Source organism: Candoia aspera, chromosome 12, assembly GCF_035149785.1.
Source record: "Candoia aspera isolate rCanAsp1 chromosome 12, rCanAsp1.hap2, whole genome shotgun sequence".
Classification (NCBI taxonomy): Eukaryota; Metazoa; Chordata; class Lepidosauria; order Squamata; family Boidae; genus Candoia; species Candoia aspera.
This window is the reverse complement of record NC_086164.1, coordinates 4,403,709-4,416,659: the sequence shown is the minus strand read 5'-3', so window position 1 is coordinate 4,416,659 and position 12,951 is coordinate 4,403,709. Positions and strand designations below refer to the sequence as shown.

Sequence of the window (12,951 nt, the reverse complement as noted above, 5' to 3'; positions counted from 1 at the left end):
TTTGTACAAAAAAATGGACAAATACAGTGGAGAACCAGACATTAACCCTCCTAGACCCTCCTAGACCTCTCACTTGATGCTTGATGCTTATTAACTGGAGACATCCTTCCCCTCAAAGAACTGTGGCTTTAAAGGAGAAAGACATAACTTTGCCCGGGCAAGTAAACTAATAAAATGTATCCAAAATAAATAATGTTTTTTAAGAAACCAGGCAGAATGTAATTGACAGGCTTTATTTACTCCCATGGGAACTATAATTGAAGAAAAAATCTATGAGCACATTTAGAAAGAACTCAGAGAGGGGGTCAACAAAGTATAAATTGTGGTGTTGAGAAAAACCAGTCATGGTTGGCAATCTCCCTTCCTTCCTTCCTTCCTTCCTTCCTTCCTTCCTTCCTTCCTTCCTTCCTTCCCCATTTCCTTTGCCTTTCAGGGAATCCTATATCTGATATACTGCCTATATCACCTCTCTCAAATTTTAGAAATATTGCACAGTGAGGAATGCTTTGAAAACTTGTCTGTAGAAGGTCCTTTAGTTCTTCTCCTAGGGCTCTCTTAAAGGACATATCATCATCATCATCATCATCATCATCATCATTCAGCAGCTATTCATAGATGCCACATCTAATGTCTTTGAACAGCTACTCATAGATGCCATGTGTTAATTCATGCAAACCAGGTAAGCCAGGGGCATGCCACCCATGAGAGATCCATGAACTCTAAGGTTATTCTTGTTCATGTTTTTACCCGCCATCCCCTCTTTTTGTATGACAAAAACTACAGAGTAACCTCAGATGCTCATCATATCATTCATGCCTGGCCATGGGCTTTTGACCTGCTCTTTCTTCTTGAAGTTCAATACACTTGATTTCCACCCCGCTCCTCCTTTTCAATGAGTTTTAAAATAACTTACTTTGCAGGAATGTTTCGAGGCTTTGTCTTCTCTGCAGTCTAGAAATTAAAAAAAAGGGAAGTGAAAGGACAGTTAGCAAACCTTAGCAAGAGTAACCTTTAGAAAGTGGAGGTGGGGGAAAACACAAATGACTTTTGGTAAAGAAGGCCATTTATTTCAGAGAAGAGGAAATCATCCTGATCATGGAGCCTTCCATAAATTAAGCAGAATTCAAGGCAAGGGAAGAAACAGTTTATTTATTTCATTGAGATAAGTGTATCTATCTATCTATCTATCTATCTATCTATCTATCTATCTATCTATCTATCTATCTATCTATCATCTATCCATCCATCCCTATGTCTGTCTGTCCATCATCGTCATCATCATCATCTGTCTTACCTATCTCCTGATCTATTTGTTTTAGAGCTAGGCAAAACCATTGGAGGACTGCTTCACTCATTTTGCAAAGCACCCTTTGAATGATTTGCAACATGTATTAGAACTGCATGTTCCATGGATCACGTCTGCACAACATTGCCACGAAGTAGGGTGGATTTGGGGATCCTTCCTTTTTCAGTTGGCAACCTGCTGGAAAGATTCCAGCAAAGCAGGGGAGTTCCACGTGGCTGAAACAAGCCATTTTGCCATGTCACTCTGTGTAGAAATAATATGGAACAGCAGCACATGGAAACATCTCCCATGCAGATTGGTGTGGGCTTCTCTCCATTGTTGTCTGCAGGCTGGCTTTCAAATGCACATGTTTTAATCAGCAACATGTTGTGCAATAGTATAAAATCAATAGGCAGCTGGTGGGATTGCCAGACTTTGATCTGCCTTCTACCAACATCATCACTTATTTGATGGAACTGTTAAATGCCTGGAAGTGCCAAAGTATTGATTTCCATGCACCTGTCCCTGCCCATGGGTTTAGACAGTTTGTCCAGTATGTTGAAGGTTGGAGGGCTGAAGTCAGCTGCTCTGCTGGCATCAACAGGCCTTACAAGCGAGGGGTGGATGACTTAGTGCCAATCCTTTCTATGGGTGGTGGTGAGGTGTATGAAGGAAAAGCATTTCTTTCTGATTTATATTTTATCTGTTGCATTTATATCCTGCCTTTCTTCCAGAGGTTCAAACAGGGGCACAATGTACTTCCTCTCCAATATTATTTTCTTAACATGAAGACTGGGCAGATAGATAGCAGCTCCTATCAAATTGCCTAGAAGGTCTTGATGGAAAAAGATTTGAATCAGGGTCTTTGCCCAACACTATATTATGCTGGCTCTGATATCAAGTCAAAGTCATAAGCTGCAGCAGGTTTGTTTGTTTTTCCAGTTACAAATATTAGGGTGCTGATACTTTTTGATTTGGGGCTATCCTCCCAAATTAGCAAGCTGGTCTTGAGTTTGCTTATAGGAATAGCTGGCTAAAATGAACAGCTCCGAGATCTATGCCCTAAAGGAACCCAGATGAATGGTTTGTCTATGTGGCTGCTGGTTGGTTTCCTATGTACACAGGGGGGAGATTGTGGTGCATATATGAGCATGAGCTGTGAGTAGTTTGCACATGAAGGGGTTTTAAGTGTTAAATTAGGCTTTCAGACACAAACACTGCTGTCCTCACCAATGGTTAGAGAAATACATCAACAAGATTCTGCCTCTTTTATTTTTAATAACCATTAACACTTTGGAAATATAGGTGAATCACCCAGAGCCTTTGGTACTGGGATGCCTGAAAGTGCCTATGTTTATGATATATGATGTGTGTGTGTGTGTGTGTGTGTATGCAGATTTTCATGTATGTATGTATATATGAAAATGTGCATTTAAAGAGAATTGGATGTCAAGGCATTTTTTGATTGTTCCATTAGCTCAGCAAAGGGCAATGTGCTGACCCAAAACAATTCACTCAGAGCAATTTCCACAGCAGTGAAATTAATGTTAACTTTACTATTGTTGGCCTTAAACAAGATCAGGAAAATTATAAATATCATGGTAGAGAGAGGGGCAACTTTCCCCCAAAGCTGTTTTCATTAGCCAGCAGCCAAGAAGGGCCAGATGACCAAATGTTTGGATCAGTTTCTTATTAAATCTTCTGAGAAAAACACACTCCAAAATTTCCAAATTGCTGTCAATCCAGAGCTCTCTGCACTGCCTTAGATATAGAGCCTGGTTTCAGTTTTTTAAAAAAACATTATTATTATTATTATTATTATTATTATTATTATTATTATTATTATTGCTGGAATCCATTGATCTGTATACAGTCCATTTATCATTCATGAAAAGACCTGGTGATCTTCACAGTATATTAGAAGAAACAACTCAGATCATCTGTCTACGGCTTTCTTATTTCTGTTTCTCTCTACGGGGATTTTCATCTCCTTCCATTCTTCTTGAATTAAAATGTTGCTAAGCAACACCGCTGGGGGCATGGATGGCGGAAAGGCGAGACTCTATCAAACTGTTTAAGCGGTGGGAGATTTCCATGTTGATGTCTTTCATGCGTATACACACACACACAGAGAGGAGGAGAGACCTTTTTTTTAATGGCATCTTCTGCAAAATGTTTGGAATCCAAATTTTCTATCTACACAATGTCCTTACTGACAAGAAGGACATTTCTAAGTGTTTTCGACCCATCTCTGGCTTTGTTAGCAGAGAGTACAGTCCATCCCCAAAGATTTCAGGGAGGGCTGAGAGAGAAACAGAGTCTGCATCTGCAGAAACCTGTGACTGTGGGGAAAATGCACTTCCCTTAGCACTGCTAAGGCTGCGCCACCAGATGGAGGTCCACAGTCTCGTGTCCCCAAAGAGTCTCACTTTGAAACATCTATATACACACACATACACTGTGTATGCATATAAAGAATAGCAGAAGCCTTCTTCTGCCCTCTTCTCATCCATTCCTAGATGCCCCTTGGAGAAACTAAGAAAACAGGGCAAGAAAACTTTCTAATGTGCTGATGGAAGGGAGGAAGAAAGGAGGAGTGGGGAGAGAAGATCAGGACATGAAATTGAAGAGTGAAGAAACTGGCTGCATTTGCCTGAAGCATTCTCCACCAAAGTGCCACCATTATTCTTCAAGTTAAACACCCCTGAGTGAGCTCCACAGCCCATTGCTAGATCCTTTCCTTTCTCTCCACCAAGCACAACTCTTCATATGTGCCAGATAATTCCTGAGCAGTGATAGGAGATCAAAGTGGCAGGTGTAGAGGGTTAGAAGCTCAGAATCCTCCAGATGGTGCTGAAACACAACTCCCAGCATTTCTCACCAGTGGCCATGCTGATGGGAGTTGGAATCCGAGATCTGGAGGACCACAGCTTCTCCATCATTGGACTAGGAGGCCAAGAGAAGGAAGACAGAGAAAGAGGCCCACAAGAAGGAAACTGAGTCTGGAACTCACCATCCCACTAGTAAATAAACCTGAGAACACTTGAATGAATGTGCTACTTTTGAGAAATGTAGGTAATTTAAATCCACATTTGCCCCCTCTTTGTGCACTTAAAAGAAAAAGCATTTGTGCACTGCTTTTATTTTAAAGTTTGGAGTTCTTGTTTATTGAAATACTGGTGCCAGACACAGTGATATGAAAGACAATTGGATGATTTGTTATAAAGACTTGTATTTGTCATCCCCAAAGATCTTCTGAAATGGCCAGGTTTATATGCTGGTCTATGCTTGCAAGTTTGGTCTGAACACAGTGAACCATCTTGAGGGCACTTTTTATGGGAAAGTGGCCCTAACTCATAAAATCTAAAGGAATTCAGCAAAAGTAACTACAATGATGATGATAGGACCTGCCTTAAAGCACACTTAAAGTGGTGCTACCCAAGAAGGTATATGATGCTTTGATGAACATGGCTTTACAAAAACATGTTGGTTGTTAATTAGGGCTAATTACATTTCTCTGATCAGAAAGAAAAAGAACGCACCATTTCTTTATCTCTTACTTTTTTTGTCACAGATACTTTGAAGTATACATTTCTGCTAAAGCTTCATTTCAAGAAAGTACACCTCCAAATTATACCTTCCTTTTTTCTCCCCTTCCTTGGGATGGCAAGCTGTTGAGTCCAATTGTCTTCAGTGAACAGTTCACTCTGCTTTGATAATTAACTTTTCTTTTTCTTTGTTCTTCTTCCTTCTCTTTTCTTTTTGCTTTGTATTAGTTCTTGCTATTTTTATATTCTGTTTAAAACTCTTAATAAAAATTATTTATACACACACACACACACAAATAATTAACTTTGATCATTAGTAGCTTTAATGGGGGTAGTATAATATTGTCATAGTTATGCACACACCCCCTCCTCCCACATTTACTTTAACACTCATCACTTTTAATCTTGGAACAAAATGATCTCACCAGCCTCCATCAGCCTGACTAGTGAGGGAGTGATTTCTCCTTCTCATTTCGGTGGCTAAGTTTTGATTTGCTGGAGATGTGATTTGAAGGTTGGATGATTAATTTAAAGTACTTCAGATGGTTTCCTTTCTCCCTCTTGAGAAAGGTGTTATCGGTAAAATCTATGGAAGGGTAGGCTCTAAATATATATCTGCAGTGATTTGTGCCTCACTGAGGCCTTTATATAACGCAGGAAAGGTTCCCACATAATGCAGAATCTGCAGATGTTTAGGGCTTTCAGATATATATGAAAGTTGACAGTCTGGGGAGAAGGATAGTCTAGTGGAAAGGAGGGAAGGACCCCTTACCTGTAGTTTAAACTCAGATCCGGTGTTACCATCTCAGCAAGAATGGAACTGAAATGGGGAGATTATACTGTGAAGGACAGAAACAAGCCCGAAGTGATTCCCTTGGGGCATTAACAGGGCGACATATATCCGCTGCTAATTTTGAATCTGAAAATGTACATTAAGATAATTAAAGGTAATTGAAAAATGGGGAGCAGATTGAGATAGGCAATTTGGCCACTTTGCCTGGTGATTTCCTTATGATTTTACCTTTATGGTTCTTTCTCTCGAAATAGGTTATGTGATAGAAATGCCACATGGATTGGCAGGTAAGGTGGAACCTGTGATTGCCTAACAAAATTTTCATGATGGGGTGAGGGCTCAAAGGGGACAACTGTGACCAGTACAGATCTTTGGAAAAAGATGAACTACATCTTTGTAAACCCAGGCAAGGAGGACAACTTTCAGGATCCCCTTTGGCCCATGGCAACCCAGTAAAATGTTGGGCTAAAAAATATTGACTAGTCCAAGATCACTCCATAAATTATATGGCAAAATGGGAATTGGAACCTGAGTCTCACAGATCCTAACATGACATTATAACTATTATTTCAACACATAGGCTCCCTGCTTTCAATTTTTTATTCATGTTTGAGGGAGCATCTGTTCTCCTCCTCCTCTTCTCCTTCTCCTCCTCTTCTCCTTCTCCTTCCCTTTCCCCTTCTCCTTCTTTTCCTTCTCCTTTTCACCTTCTCCTCCTCTTTTCCTTTTCCTCCTCCTCTTCTCCTTCTCCTTCTCCCCTTCTCCTCCTCATCTCCTTCTCCTCCTTCCTTTGAGTCAGTTTTGACTCCTGGTGATGCCTGGACAAGTTCCTGCTGTTTTCTTGGCAAGGTTTGGAAGTGGTTCACCCTCACCTCCTTCTTCCTAGGGTTGAGAGAGAGGGACTGGTCCAAGGTCACCCCGCTGGCTTTTGTGCCTAGGGCAGGACTAGAAGTCGCAGTCTCCTGGTTTCTGGCCTGACCTTTGCAGATTTTTTCTTTGCTGGAATTTTGTGCCATTTCTGTTGGCTTCTCAAGATGAACCAGTATCCATCCTGTGAAACCTTTTCAGAGAAGGAGCCAATAAGCTCATCTAGCTCATAGCAAGTCTTTATGAGGACAAGGGGACAACCTAGGGGGAGTTTATCTCTGCACACGCACTGGCATTTGCCAGCTTTGGTTTGTGTTGCCATTATTGCTGAGAGGAGGAGAGCTCCATGAGTTAACGTCACCTTCTGCTATCTGAAAAGACGGGAGTTCTCTCCCAGCCTGAGTTGACTTGCCACAGTTGCCCTTAGATTCTCCTTTATGATCAAGGTCTACTTTATTGAGCTTCTCAAGGGAATTCATCGCAGCCCTGCCTCTCTTTCCTTCTCTCAATCAATGAATAACTCTCCGGTGAGAAAAGGGCGGAAAAAGTGACATTGCTGTGCGAGAGATGAAGAAAGAGAGCTTTGCTGGCTGTTATCGACATAAACATCTTTGGTTATAACATTCTTATGAAGGTCTAGGGAGTTTTGTTTTGTTTCTGGTTTTGTTCTTTTAAAGGTAATTGCATATTTTTGCTAGACTGTGAGAAATCATCGAGAAATGAAATGCAAACGGTCCTGAGCACCCGTGTTTCTTCTTTCTCCAATAAAGCCAATTCCTTGTCTCTTTCATCTCAATATCAAGCTGCAAAGAAGTTCTGCATGGAAAACCATTCTTCGTATCCTTACTTTCTTCCTTGTAAGCAACTCCAGGCATCTTTCTTTTGAGCACATTTTACAGGATAGGTTGCCACCTAATCTTGGGGATCCATGATTTGCTGATCAAACCCCCAACTGACTGTATTCAAATACCCTAAGTTCAAAAGCATAGCTTGCACATCCTACAACTTCTCAAGACCAAACGAAACAAGTCCTATTATGATATCATGTAATGGATGAATCCATCCTGATGAGGCTGCTACCAGCTCCCAGTCTGAATCAGATCAAACAATTTACTCAGAGAGGACTATTTTAATGGTTAAGTTCTCAATTGCTTATTTAGGCTGTTTGCTTTAAGCCTTCTTCTGCAACAAAGCATGGAAGAGGAAATATTTAAAAAATGGCCCTTTCTATTAACAATATACTGTATTTTCTTGCAAGTATTGAACATTTATAGCTGTTGTCTATGTGGGATCTAAACTTCAGGATCTTAGATGAAGCTAATTTTTGTTTTTAGTAAAACCAGGAGGTTCCTGAACTTTTGATATCCTCAAATTTCCAGGCCACTCTGGAGGCTTCTCCTTGGATTAAAAAATAATAACAACAGTCAGGGACTGAACTTTGACATGCTTGGAAAGAATTCCTGTGATATGATCAAAATTTCTCTGAATTATTCTGCACCTTGCTGTAAAGCCTCATTATGAAAGGGGAAGAGGCCCTCCATTTTTAAAAAGAATTTATTCTATTTGTTACAGCAACATCATTATCCCCAAGTCTTCAATGAAACTCAATAGAAAGCAAACAGCTTGCATTCAAATACTCTATCAAAGTTATTGATAGTTAGTTTCACCCTCATCCATCTGAATTCCCCCCTTCCATCGCTTTGACAAGCTGACCTTGTTCTCCTTGTGTGTTCAGTATTGATGTCATGACTGAGAAATGGTTTCTCAGCGCTTCTACTGATAACAAAATAAATAGGGTGTGTGTGTGTGTGTGTGTGTGTGTGTGTGTGGTCTGGAAGGTAAACAGCCTTTTTAAAAAAGAGTGTAGCTAAAAAGGAATGAAGGGGTAGCTGAACAGGAAAGGATATGTTATTGGAAGGAGAAACATAGGAGGTGTTTTTTTTTTAAAGAAAAAGGATGGTCGTTAATTGCCAAATGAGCTAACTTTTAAGCAGGGTTAAAACACACAGGCACACACAAATTGTTGGCTACAGAGATTCCTTACTTTAAGAATTTAAAGAGAAGTGGCACTTAACCTCCCATTTTAAAAGCCTGGGAGCAATCAAATAAATCTTTTTGCCTGCAATTATCCAATACAAACAGAGAAACGATAAATGCAATACTACAAGTAGATGGCTAACATGTAGGAAGTTTAGTGTAATATTATCTGATGGCCACATGTGTAAAAGAGGATCATGTAAGCAAAGTGGGGGAAAAGAGAAGCGGGGGGGGGGGAGATTTAAAAAATGCACTTCAACTATTCGTTCTGCCAAGGATGCACAAAACCATGAAGTGAATCAAGTGAGTGGTATCAAAGTTACTGTAGTCCAAAACACATCACTATCCATCAATGTGCTTCAAATTAAGAACAGACATTTCAAAGGTTAAGAGGGCTGCTTCTTAGGCAGAAAGTAGAACAAAGAAGTTGGGGGACAGAGGAAAAAAAATAGTAAGCCTTTATGGCTTAAAACACTAGATTTTGCTACACTTTGCTTGGATAAAAACTTCTTAACCAACTAATAAAATGTGCAAGAAAAGGTTTGAGTTATTCCTACAGAGAGTGTTCCAAGCCACTGCTTTTTTCCCTCTGGGGAGCGTATCTAAGAAACTTACTGGCTGTGTTCATACAACATCCTTTAGCCAGTGAAGGACTGAGAGGCTGCATTCCCACAACTGCTCAGCTTAGTTAAGTGCTACTGTTGATGATGATTGACATAGGTTGTTCTGTGACCCCAGCCAGTTGGTTAGTTTATGGTTCAATTTATTTCTGAGTTCATTCAGTAGTCAGGTTAAAAGTGTTGTGTGAATGCAGCCCTGGCATACTCTGAGAAATCAACCATGAGATGATTCGGCCTTGTGAGATGAGACATTTCTTGGTCTTGTGAGATCTGGGGGCCTTATAGAGAAAAGGAGGGATACAGTTTGAAGCCCCCAGGCTCCACCCCATCTCCTGAAGCCTTGGGCCAACAGGGACCCTCCCTCAATTGTCACTGAACTGTAATTATTAATGGGCTAGTGGGGAGAAAGGAGCCAGTTTGGTATAGTGGTTAAGGCTCCAGGCTAGAAAGCAGGAGACCATGAATTCTAGTCCCACGTTAGGCACGAAGCCAGCTGGGTGACCTTAGGCCAGTCACTCCGTCTCAGCCCTAGGAAGAAGGAGTCAAGGGAAAACCAGTACAAAAAATCTTGCCAAGAAAACTATAGAGACTAGTCTAGGCAGTCCCCAGGAGTCAACACTGACTCAAAGGCATCCGTGCACGCACGCACGCACACGCACACACACACAAACAAAGTGGGGGGAAATGATTAAGCAGCTGAGGAAGAGTATTCAGTTCCATTCCAGGTTAATTCAAATTGAACAAATGTTAGTTTCTGTTCTGACTCACTTTTTCTGGTTCTATCAGGTGCTGGGACTATGCCCCTGGCATGCCAGCCCAAAATGTTATCCCTGAAGAGCATGTTCTGTCCTGAGTGCAGTGGTACTATATAGCTCAGCACCCTCTCCATGCAAATTATTCCAGGCAGTGATTAAGCACTATCTTGGGTGATAGAAGGATGTTTTTTTTGGGGGGGGGGGCTGGAGATCTATATTGGAATCTTTGGAGCATTGCATTAGGAATATGAAAACAATTCATGCTTGCTGTAATTCTCTCAACTTGCTAGGGGGTAAGATGATCATGGTGGCTGGGACAAACAGCCCAATCCCTTGAATGGGTAAGAGATAATAATAATGATTCCTTCTTCTACAATTATCTGGCTTGGAGTGAATTAGCAGTTGCTTCTTTATCATAAATTAAATTAAACTATATTATATGTAGAAAGCTTTGATGCAACCATTCAAGACTGGGGTCCATACCATTCTTGTTGGCAACTGTGCACATTTCCTTGATTAATTGAAAGAGATCTGGATATGCAAACAGATTGTTGAGTGTGCAAGTGATGTGTAAGACTCAAGTGGACCTCACTGAAGGATCTTTGCATATGGGGAAGTGCATAGCCATCTTGAGTTACTGGCTGTTGCCCGTTAAGTAGTTGCACATGACTGCAATTGGATCATGGCCAACACAATTGAGACTAGGGTCTTCATGAAAATATAGGGCAGGGTTACATTTTGCTTAAACATGTGGCTATGATGTGGCTATGAAAATGCCATCTCTATAGCACAAAGAGCTTGGGAATCTGTTCCTCCAAATTCCACACTGATAGAACATTTTAAAATATAGACATTACTACATCTTTGTTTTTATGATTCTGCTCAATAAAGCATTAGGCAGATGTTTACCTGCTGTTAAGAACTGGAGTCTTATAAGCTTCCATGCATTTTTTTTTTGAATGCAGAAGACTGAGACCGTATTTATAGTTAACATCAAATAATTAGAACAACATTTTAGAAAGCCACCAGTAGCATTTTTTTCAGTTAAGAAAAGCATTTGATATTGATTATGTAAGGGATACTGAAAGAGGAACCCAAGATATCTTTTTGTGAACTAAGAACGCAGCACCAGTAACAGATCCAAAGTTGCAAATGAAAGTTGATTCCAAATCCAAGCCCTCTTTGTTTTCTTGTTTTGAATCCACAGGATGTGTTAACATCCCCAAGCTGATTAGGTGGCACACTTCATGGCCTTGACACATGTGAAGCTACCTCTCTGATGTCTGCTGAAGTATTCTTCATTTCCAAAGTACTTCATTTTCCATAAATCAGCTTTGCAGGGTGTGGACGAACCTATGAATGGAGGCTGGAATGCAGGAGTGATGGCACTATCCACGGAGGTGGGATTGAAATTGGCTAAGTAGTGGAGATGCTTACGTTGCAAGCTCTGTTGATCTGCCATCTTGCCTATTTTGACACCTCCTGATGTGTAAAAAGTCTTTTCACAGCATGGGGGAAACACACTGAACAGCTGGGAGGGTGAGGACTGTAAAGGGCAAGCTGATGATACAAATGGGCTCGTGCACTATTTTTCTGCCTTTTCTTGGATATTTAGAGGCAGGGCTTTTCTGCATATTGCCTCTATTTAACATGATCTCCAGGTTTCCCTACGCAAAATGAAAGGGTGGTGCTGACTTTTGACAGTCATGTTGCAAGATGCTCCTGGAGCCACACAAAAATACTGCGGTTGGCTATCTGTGGCTCTGGGACTGCTTCTTGCCCATCACTGCCATCTTGGGGCAGTTGCAGTTCTGGGGCAGTCAGAACTGATTTCGTAATGGCTTCCAACCTGGTGTCTTTGTGAGTTGTAAAAAGCACAGGATATTAATGAGTTGGAGAAGTTTGCCACTTGGAAGCACAGGGACAACCAAGGGACCCCTGGATAAAATAAGGTCTAGAGTGCCTACAGTAAACACCAAACTAAGTGCATCTATTTTGGCAGAAATGGCATCCTTAAGATGGGATTCTTGGGATGAAGTGCTGCCGTGCTGATGTCAGGAAGGCTACTTTTAGCACTTTGAAAAGCAAAGCTTGGAAATTTTTGGTTTCTTAAAAAGCTTACCTGATCATTATCATCTTCATCACTGCTGAGTTTCAGATCATCTTCAAGCATTCTTTGCAGGGGAAAGAGAAAAAGAAACAGAGATTGCAAAGTTAGGCAAAACAGCCCCCTTTGTAGAGTTTCAAGAGAGGTTAAGACCAGGGGAATTCTACTGAATACATTTCATATCAGCCTTTCTCAACCCAGAAACATGCCAGGAGCCCCAATCAGGAGAAGAGTAACACAGGATGGAGTAGTGGAAACAAGTCCATCACGTACCTCTGGGCTACTCTGGACATCTGGAGCTTTCTGAGGTTGATGCTGATCAGTAGAACATCTTTCCTTGATGCTCACTGGCTAATTTTTACTTTAAAATGCATTGTTCCTTTCTTCACCAAGATGGTTCTTAGTCCCAAATACCATCACAGCAATATGACTGAGGAAGACTTAAAATGGAAACTGCACAGGGTAGGCAAATTGGCTTGTCTTTTGTGCATATTGATCATGTAGAAACCACTACTTCCCAACAAAAGCAATAAATGCTTATCATTATCTAAAGCCAGAGCTCCTCATAAAATATTTAGTCAAGGGTCTGCTGGTACCCCCACAGCTTGTAGTTCTTGTTGTCTCTAGAGCCTCCTTCACCACTCCAACAAATTTTGGGTGGGAAGTGTAGTGCAAGCATTAAAATAGGTCAACCACCTTCTAAAAATTTAGAAAAAAAATAGATAATTCCTGGTTTTCTTGTATGTATGATACTGTCCTGACTCCCAGGAAACACTCTGAGACAGGGAACTGTTCTCTAATGTTTTATTGCTAATACATAACAGGAATCCTAACAAACTGAACAAGCGTGGGAAAAACCCAGCCATATAAACCCCGCAGGTTAAGGCGGTCCCAATCTGTGTCTCTTGGAATGGCTCACCAATTCCTCAGTGCTACGCA

At 40.9% G+C, this 12,951-nt stretch overlaps 1 protein-coding gene across 1 annotated transcript in view; it reads right to left on the bottom strand.

The window, feature by feature from the left end:
* Positions 1-12,951, bottom strand: part of AFF2 (ALF transcription elongation factor 2) — a 301,401-nt gene that overhangs the window by 66,014 nt on the left and 222,436 nt on the right. Inside the window, exons 8-9 of the mRNA XM_063313787.1 lie at positions 12,028-12,079; positions 914-951 (exon numbers count right to left, since the gene is read on the bottom strand). Coding sequence (XP_063169857.1) covers positions 914-951; positions 12,028-12,079 — 90 coding nt within the window. The remainder of the gene's footprint in view (positions 1-913; positions 952-12,027; positions 12,080-12,951) is intronic.